This window comes from Protomyctophum parallelum, assembly GCF_964188405.1.
Source record: "Protomyctophum parallelum genome assembly, chromosome: 17".
Taxonomy (NCBI): Eukaryota; Metazoa; Chordata; class Actinopteri; order Myctophiformes; family Myctophidae; genus Protomyctophum; species Protomyctophum parallelum.
In genome coordinates this window covers 24,633,732-24,657,745 of record NC_139719.1, presented here as the reverse complement: position 1 = coordinate 24,657,745, position 24,014 = coordinate 24,633,732, and the positions used below count along the sequence as shown (strand labels likewise).

The 24,014-nt window shown below is 41.4% G+C and overlaps 2 protein-coding genes across 3 annotated transcripts in view; one reads left to right on the top strand and one right to left on the bottom strand.

Annotated features, from left to right (window-relative positions):
* The window catches only part of acsf2 (acyl-CoA synthetase family member 2), a 31,949-nt gene extending 15,692 nt beyond the window's left edge, over positions 1 to 16,257 (top strand). For both annotated transcript variants that reach the window (XM_083788142.1, XM_083788141.1), the window contains exons 11-16: positions 9,250 to 9,357; positions 10,655 to 10,803; positions 11,730 to 11,871; positions 13,193 to 13,303; positions 13,684 to 13,752; positions 14,736 to 16,257. In XM_083788142.1, coding sequence (XP_083644268.1) covers positions 9,250 to 9,357; positions 10,655 to 10,803; positions 11,730 to 11,871; positions 13,193 to 13,303; positions 13,684 to 13,752; positions 14,736 to 14,786 — 630 coding nt within the window. In that variant the 3' untranslated portion in view covers positions 14,787 to 16,257. The remainder of the gene's footprint in view (positions 1 to 9,249; positions 9,358 to 10,654; positions 10,804 to 11,729; positions 11,872 to 13,192; positions 13,304 to 13,683; positions 13,753 to 14,735) is intronic.
* On the bottom strand, positions 327 to 5,608 carry chad (chondroadherin). Its single transcript, XM_083788143.1, has 4 exons — positions 4,611 to 5,608; positions 1,467 to 1,630; positions 1,162 to 1,307; positions 327 to 493 (listed from the first exon to the last, which is right to left on the bottom strand). Exons 1-3 carry the CDS (start codon positions 5,397 to 5,399, stop codon positions 1,166 to 1,168), a joined length of 1,095 nt encoding a protein of 364 aa, XP_083644269.1. The 5' UTR covers positions 5,400 to 5,608; the 3' UTR covers positions 327 to 493; positions 1,162 to 1,165.
* Positions 16,258 to 24,014: the final 7,757 nt, after the last annotated feature.

Sequence of the window (24,014 nt, the reverse complement as noted above, 5' to 3'; positions counted from 1 at the left end):
GCACTGCTCCAGTATCTTTCTGGTGTGTTCAAAAACAGTCCATCTGGTTTAAATCGTTTTCATTCTGTAACGACTCGTGCCCTGCAGGTGGGTACATTGTTAGACTGGAAGCATACTCCCCCAGCATAAGAAATGCTTAGCCAAAGGATGATGCTTTCAATAACCTTCTGTATATTTCCCACTACAATTCCCCTCATTCATACAGGTGCATTATTTATTTGTGTTTTAGTCTGAAGGTTCTTTCTTCATCTTGTTTACAAGTTTCTCTCAAGTCTTTGGTCATTTATTAAGGCACTCTTTTATACTTACGCGTGAGTTGTGTCATGCATGAGCATTTGTGTGTGTGCGCGTATGTGTTTGGGTTCATTTGCACTCGTGACGATATGTGGCAGATGAATAGACGGAGCTTAGAAGTAGTGTTGGTTTATAGCGTCGCCTTCTTTGCACATGTTGACGACGGGGACCCGGACTACAGGCCTCTCCTCGGCATCTCCTGCGGAAACACACAAAGTCAGCAGCCAAGTCAAACAGTCTGCCCTCCAGCTGGAAGACCCTGTGACCTGGACCCAGCTCACTGGACCCCAGGGCCGGCACGGAAAAGTTCAGACGGGGACAGAGTGAGGCAGGAACACAGAGTTCTGCGGGTAGGATGAGGGGAAGGGAGAGGAATGGAAAATAAAATGATGGCAAGGCCGGTCGGTTATGAAGCCTCTCCAAAACCACCTTCTTCCTCAAAGTGGTGATGGTCTGAATCCAGCGTCCTATTGTGAAAGGGTCCGGCCTAAAAACCCGTAGCAATTATCATGGGAGTTCATCTGGAGCAAAACGAAATTGGCTGTGATAAAGGCCACAGGTCCCGCGACATATACTCAAAGATAGTCATTACTGAGGGCTGCCCCAGGAGATGCGGTCAACATAATCATCAAGCAATTTAGCAAAGGTTGATGTCAAGCTTCTTGCAGGATCTGAAAGGTTTTCATTCCAAAATCTAAAACTATTGCTTGAGTCAGTATCTTAATTGTGTAAATTATCAAATTCACACAAATGCATGTTAATGCATTTGTGTGAATTGGATAAAATTGGATTTAATGTCATTACAGTTATGTCAGTGTCTAGCAAAGAGTCATTCGTTGGAGAAGGTTGAATGTTTGGAAAAAATACCTGTTCAATGGCGTGTACCCTTCTTGGATCGCTTAGTTTTGACTTTGCAGCCACTGAAGGCAGTGCTGTCTCGGACCTGTTTGCCTCTGTGTTGAGATGGCGAGGCACACAGTGCATCAGGGCGATGGCGGCTGGTGTCCATCCACCTGTGGATGGGGGAAATAAAATGTCTTAAAGAATAAAAAAGTCTGAGAATAAAAACAAACCTAAATCGGCTCTCGTAAAATAAAGCCTTGAACTGCTGGCTCCATATTGATGGATCACACTACATACTTACTTACTTACCACATGGATGAGACACCTACCTTCGTAGAGGGGCAAGTTGGCATGTGCAGCTCCAAAGGTTGTTGGAGAGGGTGAGATTGGTGATGGTACCAAACTCTAGGCTTTTCGGAAGCGACCTCAGCTTGTTGTTGTCCAGGTGCAACGACTTGACTGCTGTCACACCAGTGAATGCACCATCAGAGAACTGGAGCAGGGAACAGCAATATGATAGTTATTTCCACCTCAAAGCCTTCATTTATTCAACTATAAAACTATTTGTTTTACAACCACTCAGAAAGCATAGTACATAATCAAATTCCCAGAAAGTGTACACATTTTATAAACCATATTGTGGCTTGCGATTAGATCGATGTATTTTTGACTGTGCATAGCTCTAAGGATGGTGGTTGTCTGTTGGTTGGTTGAACTATCTGTCTGACTTTGGTCCAGTCCCAATTTAAACAACATATTATTGTTGTCATGCAGAAGCCTTGTATTTATTTATTTACCATTTTTTCCCCCTTTGGTAGATGAATGCCCTACTTTGTTGTCTCGCAAAAAAATGGTGATATACCTGTACAAGCGTCACAGTTGCAGGACATACTATAACCTTATTTATGTAGTATACTCTAACCAGGTAAGCCCCCGGGCGTTTTTCTTTCCTTTTATTTTTGTCTTCTACGTTTGTCTTTTGAAGTTCAGCACCTGCCTTCAAATGATATGTGGATGTGTGTGACCTTCCTTCATCCTCAAGCCACCGGTGCACCCCAGCTTTTAAGACACTTTAGTCTTGCTCCGGCACTGCATTTTGTTTCGTTGAAAAGTCATTGCTTTCACGTTTCCCGGGGAATCTCTTCTGGACTTAAAAGCATCCTCTCATGCCCGTTTATGCAATGTAAACTTGGCGCCTGTCCCACCCCTCTTCTCTTGCCTGAACTTCATAGGTGTCTGTGAGGCTGCTAAAAACGTCACAATGGTGCTAGATTAGCTGATGTTCATCGTTCGTTCAACTTTGGCCTCTTCAGGAGGAAGAGGAAGGGAGATTCTGCTGACATAGGCCTGGCATGAGAAAGAGGCCAGGCTTTGACCGACTGTCTTATGTAAGCTTATAGGAGAGATGAGGCTGTTGAAGTGACATTTTTGGAAATTTCCACTGCAGAGCGATGAGAACACAGAAGTGGAGGGTCTGGTAATTTGAAGCAATGGAAGATGGATGACGCCCAGCATGGCCAGGTTGTTTTTGCCCTCTCTCTCCTCCTCTATTTCTCTCTCGTCAAGCCGCTTCACTGCCAGGAAGGCTTGCAAAGGGCCCATTTGTCTATTCACTTGGGGAGATGGCAAGCTAAAAATACTCCTCTTCATAGGCCATGGAACACCCTGCCTCTTGTTTACCTGTCTCCTAACCCTTCCTGACCTGTTTACAGGACCCTCCTACCGAGAGGAGAAAACACACCAAGCTGAAAATAACACTTGTGTAATAATTAGGCTGGGACATGCTTGGCCAAGAGCCAGCAAACAAAAACACCCTAAAAATACCCACATTTGCCTGGAAAAAGGGACTTAATCTCTCCTTTTAGACGCTTGCTTTACACAGTCACAGCGTGAGAAGTTTGTTATTTTACAATTTTATCCTCTGGGATACCTCCATACCGTGCCATGGGTACACTCAAATATTGGATGAACCTCAAGTATGAAGTAAATGTACAGTCTGGAATGTCTGAAGAGCAGCTTCTTTGGTGCAGCACGTGGCATGCACTCACTGTATACTGTCATTATAAAGCTGTGCAAGGCTTGGATAGACAGAAGGACTCCTACTCTTACTGTATGTGTGCAAACAAAACGTCTGTCTCATGTCCAAGACTAAGTATCGCTTTAGATGCTTGAAATTCTTAAGCTTCATTTATGCTTTGGCCAAAAAAAAGTATTGTGTGCTGGAATAAGTAGACACTATTTTAGGAATATTTCAGTATTTTTGTTGTGACACTTCTTTTTCACTGAAGCGTAGATCAGGCTTCAATCTACACAGCTTTTCATTGTTCGATATTTCAACCTGTCCCTATTTTGGGCATGTCATTATTGGTGAATCTTTGTTTAGATATTGAGCTTTTAGATGAGCTATTTTTGCCACATGACACCATCGGATGATGAAGTATAAAATGGGACTAAGTGCTGTTTTGTTGTAACGGCATGTTGTGCATAGCAAGTCACATTGCCTGGAGATGTATGTTTCTCACAGTGATGGATTATATAGTCACTGGGCATTGTTCACATTTTAATTAATATAGGTACTGTAGTGCTCTCTACAAACTTTATGGGAATGAATTCCATGTGTGGTTTGCCAGCTACCGCCAAAGATCCTGCACCGTGAAGACTAGCACTAAACACATGAGACCTGCTTTGGTTGCCATATGCACCTAGTGTTTGGATGCATGCATTATTGGGGTGCAGTGAGACGGATGGAGTGGAAGGACCAGTGCACTGACCGTCCACTCAGTAAATATACTTTCAGTCTTCAGCACCACATCAACTTTACAGGTTATGTAATCCATAATCCTGGCTGGTTCCTAATATATTATGTTGTCGTTTAACACCTGGCTCCAGGCATATACATAGAACCGTGGCCCTGGGGTTAGAAACTTTTCTTTTGGCTGCCAATAAGGCGGAGTTGACCATTAGTGAGCCAAGCCAATATGTGTAAACTATGCTGAAGAAATATGGTAAATAGAGGCAAGTCAAATGCAAACGAAACAAATACCAAGGCAATGATACAAAGACCATTTCACAAGATGAATTGATAATAGTGGCTTTGATATAATTATTTATGAAAATATAGACGCATAGAGTAGACAAAATATAGTATACCACTATGTTTTACTTACCTTGGTATAGTCTTGCTGACTGCGTATAACATTTATATCTCAATGCTTGTTAAATATATTTTTTATATATGAGAGGAGTACTTAATTTAGCGTAGCTTGCAAGTAACCTCACCACTTATTTCGTTTTTCATACAAATAAAGGAAAGGGGGGGGGGGGGGGGGGTCTATTGAAAGCTTTTTTTTTTTCCAACACCTTGCTATAACAATCTGAGGCCCCATATCTAGTGACTTCCATGGGACCAAAAATATTCTATCTAAAATCAATATTTTCACACTGTCCATATGCACAGAGAGTCGGACACCAACCTTCTCCAGCCCCATGTTGTCCAGGTGTAGTTTCTCCATGTAGCGTCCAAAGCTCTGGAAGGCGATGTCTGGGATGGTCCTCATGGGGTTCCTGCCCAGTGTGAGCTCCTCCACCACCCTGAGCTTGCTCATAGCGGTGATGGGATAGGTGGACAGCTTGTTCCTGTCCAGGTGCAGTATGGCCAGGTTCTCCACGTCGTCCGTAGAGCCCGGGTGCAGGGTGCTCAGCTCATTGCCGCTCATGTGCAGCCAGCGCAGGTTTTTGGCTCCGGTGAAGGTGCCCGGTCGCAGCTCGTGGAGCTTGTTGTCGTTGAGCTGCAGAATGAAGAGGTTGCTCATGGGCGAGAAGATGCCCTTGGGCAGGTCGCTGATGTGGTTCCCGTCCAGGTAGAGATAGGTGAGGTCGGCCAAGTCCTCAAAGGCGCCGGGCTTGATGCTGCTGATCTCGTTGTTGGACAGGTAGAGGTAGACGAGCTTCTTCAGTCCCTTGAAGGCCTGGGCGCCGATCTCGCGGATCTGGCAGTGCTGGAGGTGCAGCGAGATGAGCCCCTTGCTCTCGCTGAAGGAGCCTGTGCGCAGGTTGCCCAGGTTGTTCCGCTGCAGGTTCAGCAGACGGGTGACTTCTGACACCTGCGGTATCTTTTTCAGCCCCACGTTGTCACATATGACGTGCTGGAGGTCACCGTGGCAGTGGCACAGACTGGGGCACTGGCCCGGGGCTCCCCATACTGCGGCGGGGCCCAGAACCGAGAGGCACGTCCCCAGCATCAGCAGACTCGCACACCGCATGCTGACTGTTAGTACACCTGCTAGGTTCTAGTGTGTCGGTCTGTCTACCGGTCCCTCAGCAGTCGACGGGCACTCCCCAGCTGGACGACTCTGAAAAAATGTCTCGTAGGAAAGGAAACCTTAAGAAGAGTAAAGGGGAAAAGCCAAGAGGTGAGCTGGTGTGTGTGTGTGAGAGACCGAGAGAGAGGGAGTGAGAGCTGGGTGTGTGACTGTGAGAAAAGGAGGGCAGTGCAGAGAGACATTCACTTTGGGTTTGTGAGAGAACGGCAAGTCAACAGGACACGGCACTATTTATAACATTTATTTGAGGTAAAAAAAAAATGAGGAGGGCTCGCCAGGGTGTTGCGTTGAGAGGCTTTGCCAGTGGAAGTCAAGTATCTGTGGGAGTTAACCCTGCATTGGGCTGGAAGTCAAGTTGGGATCAGGTGTTTTCAGTGGCGACTGGTGCTTTTTTTCACAGTATGTTGAACAGAAGCTGGTCATTGCCATTGTAAATGGACAGACTGTGGATGGTATATGCTCATATCCTTATGTCTGCAGGATGCTCATGCAGACACATGGTGTGTGTGTGTGTGTGTGTGTGTGTGTGTGTGTGTGTGTGTGTGTGTGTGTGTGTGTGTGTGTGTGTGTGTGTGTGTGTGCTACACATGTAAACTACTTGTGTTCATATTTGGAAGCCTCGGTAATGTCCACAAATCAGTCGTGAGGGGCCTGCAGATTGCAGGCATGCCCAAGCCGAGAGCTAAGGCATCGGCAAAATTCTGTTCAGTGTCTGCAATAATTGGCAGTCGCCATATATGGAGAAGGCGATGCTTTCTGTACCCGTGATCTGTATCTGAAGCACTATTGTTTGTGTTCAAGAAATTTCTTGTAAAATGTGAATACAAATAAAGATGTTAAATGTGTGTGTGTGGGATGTGGGATGTGTGTGTGTGTGTGTGTGTGTGTGGGTGTGTCTGATGTGCGGTGATATTGAATTGTCGTGGGTTTCAGGATGTCCGGAGGATTTATATTTTTTCGGTCTTTGTCATAAGCGGTCAAAGCCGGCAATTACCGGCCGGACACACACACACACACACACACACACACACACACACACACACACAGATGGTTGGAATATATACTGTATATGCCATGTATATATACAGAATGTCATCTTAATATTCAATTGTGTTTGGTTGGGTGAGGTGTTATAAGGTTACAGTCGATGTGTGCAGTGTCCCAGACATCTACTGTTTTTCAGTCTGCGGTGGCAGGAAAAGGAGCCATTCCTGTGTAGGTGTTTTATAACCTATAATAGGCACCAGATGGTTGTCAAGCTGGGAAACAATGTTTCAAGTCACAACAATGAGGAGTTTTTAAGATGCCGAGGTTCATTCCTGGGCTCTTTTGAAAAGGAGCATGATGTTATATAATGGCTTTTTGTGGTCAATCCTGGTGGGTGTTGCCATTGAATGTCAACAGCTGAGACATTATTATTTTTCAAGGTCTGCTGCGCCCGTAGGGTATGAGTCAAGGTCTGCTCCTGTAGGGTATGATGTGTGATGAAAAGTAAAGGTTATATCTGTGGGGGGGGGGGGGGGGCTTCGTGGAAATAGACAAATCTGTGAGACCACAGATTATATATACCGGTATATATTATATATATACACACACACACACACACACACACACACACAATATAAAGAATAAATTGTTGAAATAGCTGACCTACAAGCTCACAACGTGTCGCGGAATATTGTGAGCTTGTAGATCTGCTATTAACGCACATTTTTGATGTATGCACATTTTTCAACATGGAAACAAAATGACAATTTTGCTAAATTATTGCAATTGTGTCAAATAATCGCGATCAGGTTATTATGTAATAATTATGACGGGTCCTGAGATGGACTAGCTTAATTTGAATGGCTGCATTATCTGCATGAGTCTCAGTGGACCCACCCAGGAAAAATGGAATCTAGAGTTTACACAACAAATCTAACGTTTTATTGGCAATGTCGTCTCTCTCCGGGTTGTCCAGTTGAACATTCTCACCGTCCCCACCCTCCGATCTGGGAGTCACGACCTCTGCTTCACTTCCAAACACTGAGTCTGCACATCCAAGGACTGCTGTGCGTTTCCCATCGTGGGCTTTCACTCGTGTGGCAGCAGATTTGTCTCCCTGGCTCTTCACATTTTGGGTCATGTCATGGAGCTTTCAAGCCGTCACTCATACATATAGACACACAGACGCTCTCATAGACTGCTAGCCTCATGCAGGGCCACGTCATATTAAATAAACCTGTATGTCTGTCAATTGCTGGTCAATTGCTTATTTACTCGCTTGCCAACAAGAATGGGTCTAGAGACCCAGCTAGCAGCACCTAGACACCATGCTGCTCCTTACACCCAACCAGAACCTTTTGCTGAGGTGTAGCAGTATAGACGGTCACGGGCTCACCAAAATCAGTAGGGTTCATCCTGCAATCTTCCTTTTACTATAGGTGGCAGTAGTAGAGGAATGGCAATTTGGGGTTGCTCAAATTGTTATGGTTCCTCCTTCATGGAGAAAGAATTCTCCCCAGCAAAGTTTCATCACAATGTACCCTTTCAATTTGGAGATATCTTGTGTGCAAGTTAAGAATGGTAAAGCCCCAAAGTTCCTTGCAGATTATGCAGTTGAAGTGGACGGAGAGAGAGAGAGAGACAGGGAACTGTGTAATTTTGGATCCATCAAACAAAGGGGAATTTAGGGATTGAAAATGAAAACGGGTCATGTTTTTCAGGTACGGTTAACCCCCAGAGCCCCTGAGCCAATAATCTTTTGGGGGTGCACATAAAAATTGTTTTTTTGTCATATTTTTTTACCCAAATTTAACACAATCAACGGCCAATGAAGGGCCTTGTCAGCACCTCAAACCAATACCGTGCTGTCCAGTTACTCCGAAGGGCCCCTGAGAGCCAACTGCCAGGGGCACCTGGGCACCACGGCTAATTTGGCCCTGATGCTTTTGAAGTCTTCTTTCATTAGACAATTAAATCCAATGAGTTGATTATATCAATTTTAGCCTTATGGTTAAAACCATAGACTGTAAAAAAAATATGGACAAAGTGTTCCCCGGGTCTAACATGGACGTGAAATGAAGCCTGTAATTCCTTGCACTGTAAAGGGCAGTCCATACTATCTACGACCATCAAACTTTTCGTCGGAAAGCTCCGGTACAACTACAACATGACGTCACTCGCAACTTCTGAAACGCATTCCTCAGAATTTTTGTTCTGAAAGCTGCACTCCCATATGATGTGACTCTCCGAACTCTACTTCGGAGAAGAAATTAATGTCTGATCTTTCCGACGAAAAGTTCGGTGGTCGGAGAGAGTATGGACTGCCCTTAAGTCGCCATATTTCTAGATCTGTTGGCCATTGGCTGGCCCAGACAACGAGGCTCTTACTCTTACTCTCTTACTCTTTGTTGGTTTTTATTTTGACTGAACGGGGGTGGCTCCTGATCATAGACTGTAACTGTAGCCACGCCCCTCAAAACATATGCGACTTTATGGTAATTATTTTAATAAATGGGACCATAATTTTTCAAAAAGAATATTATGACATGAGAAATGAGACTTTAAACTAGTGACTGTGAAGCAGAAAGTATTCATGACCATGTTTATTAAGGTAATACAGTCTAGGTGAAGTTGGGCCCAAATACATGGGCCTCTATGGATCTATGGGTTTTTTTGGGCCCAATGACAGCGCCACAACAGGCCATTATATGAACTTTCAGGAAGTCCTGATTTCCTTAGTGGCTTCACGAAATATCTGTCTGACTTCCCCCCTGGTTAAAACGTGCCTTTTTCTGACTGACAGATTGGCTATGGGACCACAGAGAACAGCCCTGTGACATTCTGTGCCGACCCCAGTGACAACATGGAGAGAAAGTCTGAGACAGCTGGCTATATCATGAACCACATAGAGGTACAGTACTGTATGTGTGTCTCTCATCCCAATTATGCCTCACTATAAGCCTACTTTCCACAATCCTTTCACTGTTTAGACTTTACATCCAGTATTGAACATGGCGGACAGCATCGGCATGAAAACCTGCTGAAAATCATGAAAATCGCATGAAAATCTGCTGCTATATACTGTAACTGTAAAACATATTTTTAAGCCTCACTGTTACCTTTTTAATTAATAAAATGTAATTTTGTTCAATCTGTAATACAATATAACTTGGGGTGGTTGTTGGGGATGTCCCGATCACGTATTTTTGCTCCCGATCTGATTTGATTTTGCCGATACCAATTTTTACCGATCCGATCTCTATATTTTCATAGAACAGTCTCTAATATCATGATATGGGCGTCTGCAGACACAGACTTAGAAGTGGAGCTGCATGTGGATGTACTGTAAATATCCATGCATAGCCACATAAAACTTTAGCTCAGCTGAAAGAAATATCACATTAATCATAATTTGTTTTAATAATAATCCGATAATGTCCTCCTGATTCCGATCTTTTGAAAATCATGTGATTGGCCTCGCTTTTCGATCACGTGATCGGATCGGGACAACTCTAGTGGTTGTATTTTGTGTCCCTGCTCGTGTAAAAGGTCATGTCTCACCTAGACAGTAAAAAAGAAAGCAGGGGCTCGCAACTCACTTTAAGATGCTCCAAACTTTATTTAGCGACAGGCAGGCAAAAAATACTACGTTTTGTATACTATAGACGCGATAACAGGACATGACATCTTATACATTGTGTGAACAAAAGGCTATTAGCCCCATCTGGGGTGACACCAATACATGCATGTGATAGAACATGATTAACATCTCAATTCTGATTGTATACACATGATTCACATGATTAGAGGCAATGCCAAAAAAAAATTACAACCTGATTTGACGATTATATAAAAATAGAGAAAAGTAGAAACATATTGTCAAACATTTTGACAATATTGAGAGCAGCAAGTACAGTAGAAAATAGCCCTAAGGGCTACCAAGCCAGTAGACACAGGATCTGACACGAATTTTGACCTGATGATCAAGATCTATAGATTTATCGATTTATAGAGGTGATGGTGTATGCGCACCCACTCTAGCCCTGGTGCTGGACAAACTGTTATACAGGAAGAAAGAACGGAGTCCGCAACACTGGTTAATAATAATACTCGACTCCACTAGTTTATTGCTTGAGCGTTTTGATCTGGTTGGAGCTTCTTTGCATTGCAAAAAGAATAATACTCTTTACTAATTGATTGCTCCCTAGGCTAAAATAGTCAATCAAAGTGGAGAGATTGTTCCTCTGGGGATGTCGGGGGAGTTGATGATCAGAGGACATTGTGTCATGATGGGCTACTGGAATGATGAAGCCAAGACCAAAGAATGCATGACTGAAGAACGCTGGTACAAGACTGGGTACGTTGAATTCAGTGTGTGTGTGTGTGTGTGTGTGTGTGTGTGTGTGTGTGTGTGTGTGTGTGTGTGTGTGTGTGTGTGTGTAAAGAACGCTGGTACAAGACTGGGTACGTTCAATTCAATGTGTGTGGGTGTGTAAAGAACACTGGTACAAGACTGGGTAGGCCTACGTTGAATTCATAACTGAAGAATGCTGGTACAAGACTAGGTATGTTGAATTCAAATGACACTGCTGTATGTGACTCTGGTACAAGACTGGGTACGTTGAATTCAAATGACACTGCTGTATGTGACTCTGGGACCATTGTGAATGTTTCTTGTACCCTGAATACAGCTGAGTCAGGGTGCTGCTATTGTGCATGTTTGCTCACTGGAAACACAATGCTACACGGAGTTCCTTGAAATTAAAAAGTTTGAGAACCACTCCGGACACTAAATGGAACAGAGCCTTAATTAGTTTAAGGAAGTAGGGAAGCGGCCTGGAAGCAAGGAAGCTTAGAGACGGAATGGACATGGTCACGTGACTGGGCCATGACAATTTCATGAGCCAAACTACACCCAGAAGTTTGGCAGATTATATGACAAAGGTCTCAATTGTTCAGAAATAATGTTTATTATGAGCTGGTCCAGCCAGCTCACTTCACTGCCATGTATTCAGGAACTTCCGGTGTGAGTTTTGGCTCCCATGACAGTGTCATGGCGCAGCCCAGTCACGTGACCATTTCCTTTCCTTCTCTAAGCTTCCTTGCCCGGAAGAAGGAAGAGTTATTCTGTGTGCATATAGCCCACTGCCCATAATGTCACGGAACCCTACCTCCAGCTCTTACAAACTAATTGAAACAAATTATAAAAACTATTTTTACACTACAATTGACCTCGTGTTTCTGTGGTTACTGTCTTTCTAAAATGTGTTGTGGTTGTCATAGGGATATTGCCACCATGGATGAGTACAGCTACTGTCGTATTGTGGGCCGGATCAAGGACATGATCATCAGAGGAGGAGAGAACATTTACCCAGCTGAGATAGAACAGTTCCTACACACTCACCCCAAAATCAAAGAGGCACAGGTAAACCAGCTGAGATAGATGGATAAATCCCTACACACACATCCACAAGTCACTTCAAAGACTGTCGACAACTACACATCATGATCAAGAAAGGCGAGCTATTTGCTTTGATAGGGGAATTAAAGGTCGTGGTTGGCTAAAACACGTACCATAAGATACAACTTTTCACAGAATATTATATAGAGGGTATGCGCATGCTTAAAGTGAATGGCACATTAAGTGGCAAATCAACATGCAAAGTGAGTTTAACATCGTTTAACGTTGTTTAATGCAATCAGATAGGACTTCTCTGTTTGGATGTATGGGCTATCAAGGCCAGAAAGTTGTTTTTTGCCACTCCGTAGGCATTCCTGCATAACTTCCGGGTTTGATGATGTCACGCGCATACCCTCTATTCTGTATACTATAGCCTATAGACCGATTCCGTACCGGTTTCATGGTCGCAGCCTACGTATTTCCTGTAGGCGGACTCGACGTAGCTGCGGGGGTAAAACCCTCACCAGGCGCATCTCTTCCACTACAGTGAACGGCAGAGTGACTGATGTTAGTTTGCCTCAAACTTTACTCCTTTACCTGCTTTTTTACTAACACTAACATTACAAAGATGCCCAGAACATCGAGATGAACCTGTGTAGTTTATGGCTGCTCCAACAGTAGTGGCAACATAACAAATAAAATAAAACGGAATGTCTAATATCCACCGCGATGGCTGAGACCAGAGCCATTGAGTAATGGTTGAGACAAAGCAGTAAAGAATCCTGCAAGATACATAATTTCAGTCTTACCCAATACCCAATCTTTCTGTTTTATGAACACAAGGCTGCTGTATTTTATACCTCATACTAAGCATTTAAAGTATGAGGTATAAAGTACAGCAGCCTTGTGTTAATAAAACATAAATATTTGGTATTGGGTAAGACTGGCGTTATGTATCTTTCACTGCTTTGTCTCAACCATTACTCAATGGCTCTGGTCTCCGCCATCGCGGTGGATATTAGACATTCCGTTTTTATTTTATTTTTATGTTGCCTCTACTGTTGGAGCAGCCATAAACTACAAAGGTTCATCTCGATGTTCTGGGCATCTTTGTAATGTTAGTGTTAGTAAAAAATCAGGTAAAGGAGTAAAGTTTGAGGCAAACTAACATCAGTCACTCTGCCGTTCACTGTAGTGGAAGAGGTGCGCCTGGTGAGGGTTTTGCTCCCGCAGCTATGTCGAGTCCGCCTACAGGAAATACGTAGGCTGCGACCATGAAACCGGTACGGAATCGGTCTATTGGGAGATACCATGTTGTTCTATCGATGCCATCTCTGTTCCTCAGGTGGTTGGAGTGAAGGACCAGCGAATGGGAGAAGAGGTGTGTGCCTGTATCAAGCTTGTAGAGGGAGAGAAATGCACAGCAGAAGAACTCGTAGCTTACTGCAAGGGCCAGGTAAGACGAAAGTAGTTCTCACAATCCCCTGGTTAATCCTGTAAATCAAGGAACACAGAACTGCACTCTGATTCAGATTGTATGTGAATTTGTATGCTAATGGTGAGAAGGATATGGCGTTTTCTTATTTAATTACGTGTAAGGTAAGAATAAAATATTTCTTGGAATGCAGTTCAGTATTTAGGTTTGGGGTTAGGACTTAGAGGATTGGATGATTCAGTATTCTCTTTGAGTAGAAACAAAATAGTTTAGGCATATCTATGCTTATTGATATACTTTCTCAGCATAACCCTCTTAAATATCTTCATATAGCTACCAACATTTTGCTACTTGTACCTGTATGAGTAACATTGTTTTGATTCTTGATTTCTTCCCGGCAGATAACCCATTACAAGATTCCTCGCTACATATTGTTTGTGGACAGCTACCCGCTAACAGTTACTGGAAAGGTAACCTCCCAAATAATTAAAATAATATGAGTAATGGATTGAATTTATGTAGTAGCTTTACGTCAAAAACAATGAAGAAACAACCGAACAAAACAACTAACTATTTGCCATATTAAGCCTGAGAGAATAGGTGTATTTTCAAGGTAGGAGTTGGAGCATGGCAAATCTCCATTGGGAGAGTTCCACAGGGTGGGGGCTGCCTGTCACACTGAAGGCTCTGTCCCCAAAGGTTTGCTTGGCGCTTGCTTGTTTTGTGGGATAGAGAGGAGGACCAAGCCTGTGGCATTCAGTCCTTGTCTAAAATGAACTAAAATTATACATGATAAAACACAATTTAGGTATTTAATAACCCCCCCCCCCCCCTATGCTAAAATGACGTGCTACTGCTAGCAATGTGGTTTCAACCAGTTTTAATTAGCAGCTGTCTCTGTGATTAATTAGGCTGAGGAGAGGTCCAGGACATAAACCTTTACCTCCTCTGTGGTCCTTGTCTCTCTCTCTCCTGTGACGCTGTTTAAAATCACTCAGACGTGGTGCTGGACTTGAACCAGCCCACCCTGAATACTCTAAATGCTGTTGACCAGTCTGTACTGTAACTAGATGGAATCAGAGGGTAGCAGGGGTCACAAAACACTGCCATCATGTGGTTAATCAGAGAAACCAGCTTGTTTCTCACTCATTGAATTAAACCTACTTTTAGTTGTGCATGTACAATATAACAGCACTATTATTGACTTTTTGTGGTTTAGCATATTATTCATAACAATATTTGAATGCATATATATTTTTTATATATATTACTATTACGAAGCAAATTCAGAGATTTCAGTGTTAATGAGAACATTGTGATAAATGGCAGCGCCGCCGCAATCAGTTAATCTTAACCCATATGCAAGCTGAGGGACAAATATTTTCATATTGTTTAATGTTTCAAGTTGTTAAGTTTGCTTGTTTATTGTATTCTTCTTTCCACTTCTCCCCAGATTCAAAAGCACATACTAAGTGAACAGGCTCAGAAGTTGCTTGGAATTTGAAGGCGGCCAACTGCCTTTACTTATTTTCTGTCGTAAAGTTAAGTTACAAATTACAATGTCTGATGTTCTTGGCCAAAGTCGACTCGTGACAGAGTTCATTGCCCACATTGCTTCTACATGGTTCTCATCCACCCAAAATAATTGAGTGCCTTCAAGGAGGGTTTTTTTTTTGTGCCACCTGCCAAGTGGGAAAGGTACAACCATTTGCACTCGTGTATTTTTGTATACTTTTATGCATTTTATGCCTTGTGTGAAAATTCGGAATTGCTTTTGTCTTTTATATGAAATGTGACAAACAAATAAACGTGCCTTGCCCTGAGATTTTTTTATTGACCATAGCCACACACAGCAGTCCTTCAGCTGTGGGCAGTATATAGTATGTGGCAAAATATCCAACCCCAGTACAAAGTAAAACATTACTCGACAACAAACTGTTGCTTAGTCTGTGTATATAGTCTGGTATATGTAAAGTACTTGAGTTACTTTACTGGAGTACTTGCTTTAAAGCACAGTTTCTATTCAATAGGCTATATTGCTGTATTGGAATTCTGTATAATGAAAATGTACAATGAAAAACGTGTACAAAAACAACCTCACAAGTTGCACCGTGATGCACTGAGCTTGTAGATTGGCTATTATTTTCATATTTACATTAAACTCTGTTGTTAATGGCATTAAATGTTTTAGTTGGTGACAAAACAAATATTAAACTCTGTCCAATGGCATTTTTAATGTTTGTCTAGACAAGACAAACATTAAACCTGTATATAGGAGGGGCTGCCTAGAGCCCCTCACAAATAGGGCTTCCTTGATAAATTCATAATGCATTTTGTCGGTTTGGTTATGGTTATGCTGATAACTCCTTATGCACGTGATTCTATAACTTTGTGCCAATTAAAGACTGTAGGCATATTAGTTGATGACTCTGGTATGTATAGCCAATAGCTGCCTCAAATGTTGTCGCATGTGACCAGCCAATCCAATATCGCTCCATAAGCCTGCGGTCCGAGGTTAATATTACTGTAACCTGCTGTTTTTACATTTTTGTAGAGGAATGAGCCACTGTTTTAGTGTGTTTAACAGTCAAATTGAATGTTTTGCAAAATACTATTTTGTACAAGACCTGGATAACCTCTATACTGACTACTTTTAATTCAATTCGTATGTCTGTCAAGAATATTTTCATCTAGTCCAACAGGAATGAATGAAAACCATTTCATGGCTAAAACAAATAAATGAAATAAATCATGTACCACATTATTAAAGCCAGGCATGTCCGATTCTGTTTTTATTGGAATACCGAGGTAGTTCAACTTCATTCTGCCATTGATCTGGGTGGCGGGTGGACCTCTGTTACGCCATGCAGACAAAGCTGTTAAGAATTTCGCCTTGGGTCTGAACAGGATAAATGTGCTGGGCCCCTGTCCATGTAAACGTAGCCTATCGGATGTCATCCACAGTCTAGACCTCAAGGACTCTACCCAAAAATAATTTGTATGAGGAGCCCAGAACAATAAAAACAGTGCTCTTGGACCATGGTTTCTTCTTCTCAATCGAGGTATTTGGGATTACTGTGTGATTAGGAATTCATTTTAGGCATTTGACACTTAACGAACGACTTACAAGTGTGAGATCAGAGTAAGCATAAACTCTAGTCAATAAACAAGGTAAATATGCCTTTTAAAAGAGCACCACTACTCGGGTCACTCGGGTGCTATTGTTTTAACGCATTAACAGTAGGCTACGGAAATGTTGCTTCTGTTTGTAGAGGAGACTGAATATGTGTGAACGAGGTGCGAGGGCTGTAAACAAGGAGAACAAGCAAGGGGTTTGGCGGGCCCCCCTTGTGGGTGCCAAAGAACCCCGTTTGGAGGTTGTCACACTTTGCCTCAGTGCATGTAGCCTCTGTCCCAGGCTTACTCATCTGCGAAAAGAAAAGGTGCAGGTAGTTTGCCAAAAGGCACAGGTTGAAGCCAGTTGAAAAATAGTCCTTGGATGATGCAGAGATTACGTGTTTTTTTATTCACCTTTTTACATAGACCAATGATAAAAACTTAACTTAAACGCCCAATGCATTCTCAATGGCAATAGCACAAACTTCGGCATGCTATAGTCATAGATACTTTCACCACCATGCTCTCTGAGAATCTCATCAGCTTTCCATTGTTCTTCTGGGTGTTTTTCTCCAAAATGTGGTCCACAGTGAAGAGTAGGAACTCAGCTAGACTTGAACACAAAACATGTGGCTCACATAGACAGCAGCTTATCAAAGAGTGCCACCATGCTCTCTGAGGATCTCCTCGTCTTTCCAGTGTTCTTCTGGATGTTATTCTCCAAAACATGCTGCAGAGTGTAGGAGGAAAGTAGGAGGAACTCCGCTGGATTTGAACTCACAACCTCTGGCTTAAATGGATGTCTTCTTAAAAAGGGTGCCACTGAGCCCTCTGTGAAGTTTTAAGTTCTTCTTGGTGTCACTTTTCAAATGGGGCCTTGGGACCATGTACAGAGCATGTTAATGGTGTTTGCTGTGCATCAAATGTGTCTTTTATTGCTTTTAAGTCTTATCATGGATTTTAATCACATAATACAGAGGAGAAACCATCACAGAACACAGACAGCCTGGTAGCTAAGTGGCTGTCCACATGATCCAGATGTTGTGGGTTAAAATCTCGATCTGGTCTGGCGTTTACTCTGAAACTTTACTTTGAAGAAAGAAGAAGCGCCCGGAAATCTCACTTAGTCAGGCTAAGGTATAGTGATGGTGTAGTTGGTAAAGAAAAGTTTAAGTTAAATAACTCAGAAACTACAAAACATTTCAAAGTAAAACGTTCCAGCATGTGTCTCCACAGTAAGCTGAATAATAAAAAGTTTGAATGGAGTTTCTAGGTGAAAGTGATTTTTTGACGTGCCAAAATCTGCCATTGCCAGACAACAATCTCTTAATGCTATATAGAGTCTGGAACTACGCCTCCCGAAATCCGAGGAAGGAAGCTGCCATTTCCGTTCACGAAAGTATATTTTACCCCTGCCAGACGCTACACGGCTCATCTCAGATCTATCGTGGAGAGTTAGGTTCCAAACAGGGTATACTGTTGATCCTGTAAAACTATCTGTGATGACTGTCTGCTGGGGTGCATAGCCTACTTAGTTTAGACTAGTGTTTGGTTAAGGTTAGGTTTAGGTGTGCTGCCCCGTGGGAGATTAGTGTTAATCATGTTAAAAGTCTCAAATTTGAAAGCACTATATTTCTAAAACTATGACACCTTTCAAAGATTCCTTTTCAGGCAAACATGTGCACCGTAAGATGAACCTAAGTAGGCTAGAATGGGGTTGGTAGGTTTAAGTATGTAGGACTAGTAGCATGCCAAAGTTTGTGCTATTGCCATATAGAGAATGCATTGGGCGTTTAAGTTAAATATCTCAGAAACTACAAAACATTTCAAAGCAAAACGTTCCAGCATGTGTCTCCACAGTAAGCTGAATAATAAAAAGTGTGAATGGAGTTTCTAGGTGAAAGTGATTTTTTGACGTGCCAAAATCTGCCATTGAGCCCCATGTTAAAAGTCTCAAATTTGAAAGCACTATATTTCTAAAACTATGACACCTTTCAAAGATTCCTTTTCAGGCAAACATGTCCACCGTAAGATGAACCTAAGTAGGCTAGAATGGGGTTGGTAGGTTTAAGTATGTAGGACTAGTAGCATGCCAAAGTTTGTGCTATTGCCATAGAGAATGCATTGGGCGTTTAAGTTAAATATCTCAGAAACTACAAAACATTTCAAAGCAAAACGTTCCAGCATGTGTCTCCACAGTAAGCTGAATAATAAAAAGTGTGAATGGAGTTTCTAGGTGAAAGTGATTTTTTGATGTGCCAAAATCTGCCATTGAGCCCCATGTTAAAAGTCTCAAATTTGAAAGCACTATATTTCTAAAACTATGACACCTTTCAAAGATTCCTTTTCAGGCAAACATGTCCACCGTAAGATGAACCTAAGTAGGCTAGAATGGGGTTGGTAGGTTTAAGTATGTAGGACTAGTAGCATGCCAAAGTTTGTGCTATTGCCATAGAGAATGCATTGGGCGTTTAAGTTAAATATCTCAGAAACTACAAAACATTTCAAAGCAAAACGTTCCAGCATGTGTCTCCACAGTAAGCTGAATAATAAAAAGTGTGAATGGAGTTTCTAGGTGAAAGTGATTTTTTGACGTGCCAAAATCTGCCATTGAGCCCCATGTTAAAAGTCTCAAATTTGAAAGCACTATATTTCTAAAACTATGACACCTTTCAAAGATTCCTTTTCAGGCAAACATGTCCACCGTAAGATGAACCTAAGTAGGCTAGAATGGGGTTGGTAGGTTTAAGTATGTAGGACTAGTAGCATGCCAAAGTTTGTGCTATTGCCATAGAGAATGCATTGGGCGTTTAAGTTAAATATCTCAGAAACTACAAAACATTTCAAAGCAAAACGTTCCAGCATGTGTCTCCACAGTAAGCTGAATAATAAAAAGTGTGAATGGAGTTTCTAGGTGAAAGTGATTTTTTGACGTGCCAAAATCTGCCATTGAGCCCCATGTTAAAAGTCTCAAATTTGAAAGCACTATATTTCTAAAACTATGACACCTTTCAAAGTTTCCTTTTCAGGCAAACATGTCCACCGTAAGATGAACCTAAGTAGGCTAGAATGGGGTTGGTAGGTTTAAGTATGTAGGACTAGTAGCATGCCAAAGTTTGTGCTATTGCCATAGAGAATGCATTGGGCGTTTAAGTTAAATATCTCAGAAACTACAAAACATTTCAAAGCAAAACGTTCCAGCATGTGTCTCCACAGTAAGCTGAATAATAAAAAGTGTGAATGGAGTTTCTAGGTGAAAGTGATTTTTTGACGTGCCAAAATCTGCCATTGAGCCCCATGTTAAAAGTCTCAAATTTGAAAGCACTATATTTCTAAAACTATGACACCTTTCAAAGATTCCTTTTCAGGCAAACATGTCCACCGTAAGATGAACCTAAGTAGGCTAGAATGGGGTTGGTAGGTTTAAGTATGTAGGACTAGTAGCATGCCAAAGTTTGTGCTATTGCCATAGAGAATGCATTGGGCGTTTAAGTTAAATATCTCAGAAACTACAAAACATTTCAAAGCAAAACGTTCCAGCATGTGTCTCCACAGTAAGCTGAATAATAAAAAGTGTGAATGGAGTTTCTAGGTGAAAGTGATTTTTTGACGTGCCAAAATCTGCCATTGAGCCCCATGTTAAAAGTCTCAAATTTGAAAGCACTATATTTCTAAAACTATGACACCTTTCAAAGATTCCTTTTCAGGCAAACATGTCCACCGTAAGATGAACCTAAGTAGGCTAGAATGGGGTTGGTAGGTTTAAGTATGTAGGACTAGTAGCATGCCAAAGTTTGTGCTATTGCCATAGAGAATGCATTGGGCGTTTAAGTTAAATATCTCAGAAACTACAAAACATTTCAAAGCAAAACGTTCCAGCATGTGTCTCCACAGTAAGCTGAATAATAAAAAGTGTGAATGGAGTTTCTAGGTGAAAGTGATTTTTTGACGTGCCAAAATCTGCCATTGAGCCCCATGTTAAAAGTCTCAAATTTGAAAGCACTATATTTCTAAAACTATGACACCTTTCAAAGATTCCTTTTCAGGCAAACATGTCCACCGTAAGATGAACCTAAGTAGGCTAGAATGGGGTTGGTAGGTTTAAGTATGTAGGACTAGTAGCATGCCAAAGTTTGTGCTATTGCCATAGAGAATGCATTGGGCGTTTAAGTTAAATATCTCAGAAACTACAAAACATTTCAAAGCAAAACGTTCCAGCATGTGTCTCCACAGTAAGCTGAATAATAAAAAGTGTGAATGGAGTTTCTAGGTGAAAGTGATTTTTTGACGTGCCAAAATCTGCCATTGAGCCCCATGTTAAAAGTCTCAAATTTGAAAGCACTATATTTCTAAAACTATGACACCTTTCAAAGTTTCCTTTTCAGGCAAACATGTCCACCGTAAGATGAACCTAAGTAGGCTAGAATGGGGTTGGTAGGTTTAAGTATGTAGGACTAGTAGCATGCCAAAGTTTGTGCTATTGCCATAGAGAATGCATTGGGCGTTTAAGTTAAATATCTCAGAAACTACAAAACATTTCAAAGCAAAACGTTCCAGCATGTGTCTCCACAGTAAGCTGAATAATAAAAAGTGTGAATGGAGTTTCTAGGTGAAAGTGATTTTTTGACGTGCCAAAATCTGCCATTGAGCCCCATGTTAAAAGTCTCAAATTTGAAAGCACTATATTTCTAAAACTATGACACCTTTCAAAGATTCCTTTTCAGGCAAACATGTCCACCGTAAGATGAACCTAAGTAGGCTAGAATGGGGTTGGTAGGTTTAAGTATGTAGGACTAGTAGCATGCCAAAGTTTGTGCTATTGCCATAGAGAATGCATTGGGCGTTTAAGTTAAATATCTCAGAAACTACAAAACATTTCAAAGCAAAACGTTCCAGCATGTGTCTCCACAGTAAGCTGAATAATAAAAAGTGTGAATGGAGTTTCTAGGTGAAAGTGATTTTTTGACGTGCCAAAATCTGCCATTGAGCCCCATGTTAAAAGTCTCAAATTTGAAAGCACTATATTTCTAAAACTATGACACCTTTCAAAGATTCCTTTTCAGGCAAACATGTCCACCGTAAGATGAACCTAAGTAGGCTAGAATGGGGTTGGTAGGTTTAAGTATGTAGGACTAGTAGCATGCCAAAGTTTGTGCTATTGCCATAGAGAATGCATTGGGCGTTTAAGTTAAATATCTCAGAAACTACAAAATATTTCAAAGCAAAACGTTCCAGCATGTGTCTCCACAGTAAGCTGAATAATAAAAAGTGTGAATGGAGTTTCTAGGTGAAAGTGATTTTTTGACGTGCCAAAATCTGCCATTGAGCCCCATGTTAAAAGTCTCAAATTTGAAAGCACTATATTTCTAAAACTATGACACCTTTCAAAGATTCCTTTTCAGGCAAACATGTCCACCATAAGATGAACCTAAGTAGGCTAGAATGGGGTTGGTAGGTTTAAGTATGTAGGACTAGTAGCATGCCAAAGTTTGTGCTATTGCCATAGAGAATGCATTGGGCGTTTAAGTTAAATATCTCAGAAACTACAAAACATTTCAAAGCAAAACGTTCCAGCATGTGTCTCCACAGTAAGCTGAATAATAAAAAGTGTGAATGGAGTTTCTAGGTGAAAGTGATTTTTTGACGTGCCAAAATCTGCCATTGAGCCCCATGTTAAAAGTCTCAAATTTGAAAGCACTATATTTCTAAAACTATGACACCTTTCAAAGATTCCTTTTCAGGCAAACATGTCCACCGTAAGATGAACCTAAGTAGGCTAGAATGGGGTTGGTAGGTTTAAGTATGTAGGACTAGTAGCATGCCAAAGTTTGTGCTATTGCCATAGAGAATGCATTGGGCGTTTAAGTTAAATATCTCAGAAACTACAAAACATTTCAAAGCAAAACGTTCCAGCATGTGTCTCCACAGTAAGCTGAATAATAAAAAGTGTGAATGGAGTTTCTAGGTGAAAGTGATTTTTTGACGTGCCAAAATCTGCCATTGAGCCCCATGTTAAAAGTCTCAAATTTGAAAGCACTATATTTCTAAAACTATGACACCTTTCAAAGATTCCTTTTCAGGCAAACATGTCCACCGTAAGATGAACCTAAGTAGGCTAGAATGGGGTTGGTAGGTTTAAGTATGTAGGACTAGTAGCATGCCAAAGTTTGTGCTATTGCCATAGAGAATGCATTGGGCGTTTAAGTTAAATATCTCAGAAACTACAAAACATTTCAAAGCAAAACGTTCCAGCATGTGTCTCCACAGTAAGCTGAATAATAAAAAGTGTGAATGGAGTTTCTAGGTGAAAGTGATTTTTTGACGTGCCAAAATCTGCCATTGAGCCCCATGTTAAAAGTCTCAAATTTGAAAGCACTATATTTCTAAAACTATGACACCTTTCAAAGATTCCTTTTCAGGCAAACATGTCCACCGTAAGATGAACCTAAGTAGGCTAGAATGGGGTTGGTAGGTTTAAGTATGTAGGACTAGTAGCATGCCAAAGTTTGTGCTATTGCCATAGAGAATGCATTGGGCGTTTAAGTTAAATATCTCAGAAACTACAAAACATTTCAAAGCAAAACGTTCCAGCATGTGTCTCCACAGTAAGCTGAATAATAAAAAGTGTGAATGGAGTTTCTAGGTGAAAGTGATTTTTTGACGTGCCAAAATCTGCCATTGAGCCCCATGTTAAAAGTCTCAAATTTGAAAGCACTATATTTCTAAAACTATGACACCTTTCAAAGATTCCTTTTCAGGCAAACATGTCCACCGTAAGATGAACCTAAGTAGGCTAGAATGGGGTTGGTAGGTTTAAGTATGTAGGACTAGTAGCATGCCAAAGTTTGTGCTATTGCCATAGAGAATGCATTGGGCGTTTAAGTTAAATATCTCAGAAACTACAAAACATTTCAAAGCAAAACGTTCCAGCATGTGTCTCCACAGTAAGCTGAATAATAAAAAGTGTGAATGGAGTTTCTAGGTGAAAGTGATTTTTTGACGTGCCAAAATCTGCCATTGAGCCCCATGTTAAAAGTCTCAAATTTGAAAGCACTATATTTCTAAAACTATGACACCTTTCAAAGATTCCTTTTCAGGCAAACATGTCCACCGTAAGATGAACCTAAGTAGGCTAGAATGGGGTTCCGAAATAGTAGCATGCCAAAGTTTGTGCTATTGCCATAGAGAATGCATTGGACGTATAAGTTAAATAACTCAGAAACTACAAAACATTTAAAAGTAAAACGTTCCAGCATGTGTCTCCACAGTAAGCTGAATAATAAAAAGTTTGAATGGAGTTTCTAGGTGAAAGTCATTTTTTGACGTGCCAAAATCTGCCATTGAGCCCCATGCCAAAGCACCAGCGCTCGCCCAGCAGTCTGCCGTCACCGTCACCCAGGCAGATGTGCAGTGCACGTGACCAAACTTCTCGCCCTCAGGGCGTCTTACTGGTATAGTCTGATTGGCAAGATGGTCTACTGTTATTTATCTTTCTATTCCCACAACAATATAGTCTACAGAAAAATATGGCATATACATGTGTATACATTTTACACACCCACACATATAAAAAAATATATAAATATATATATATATATATATATATATATATATA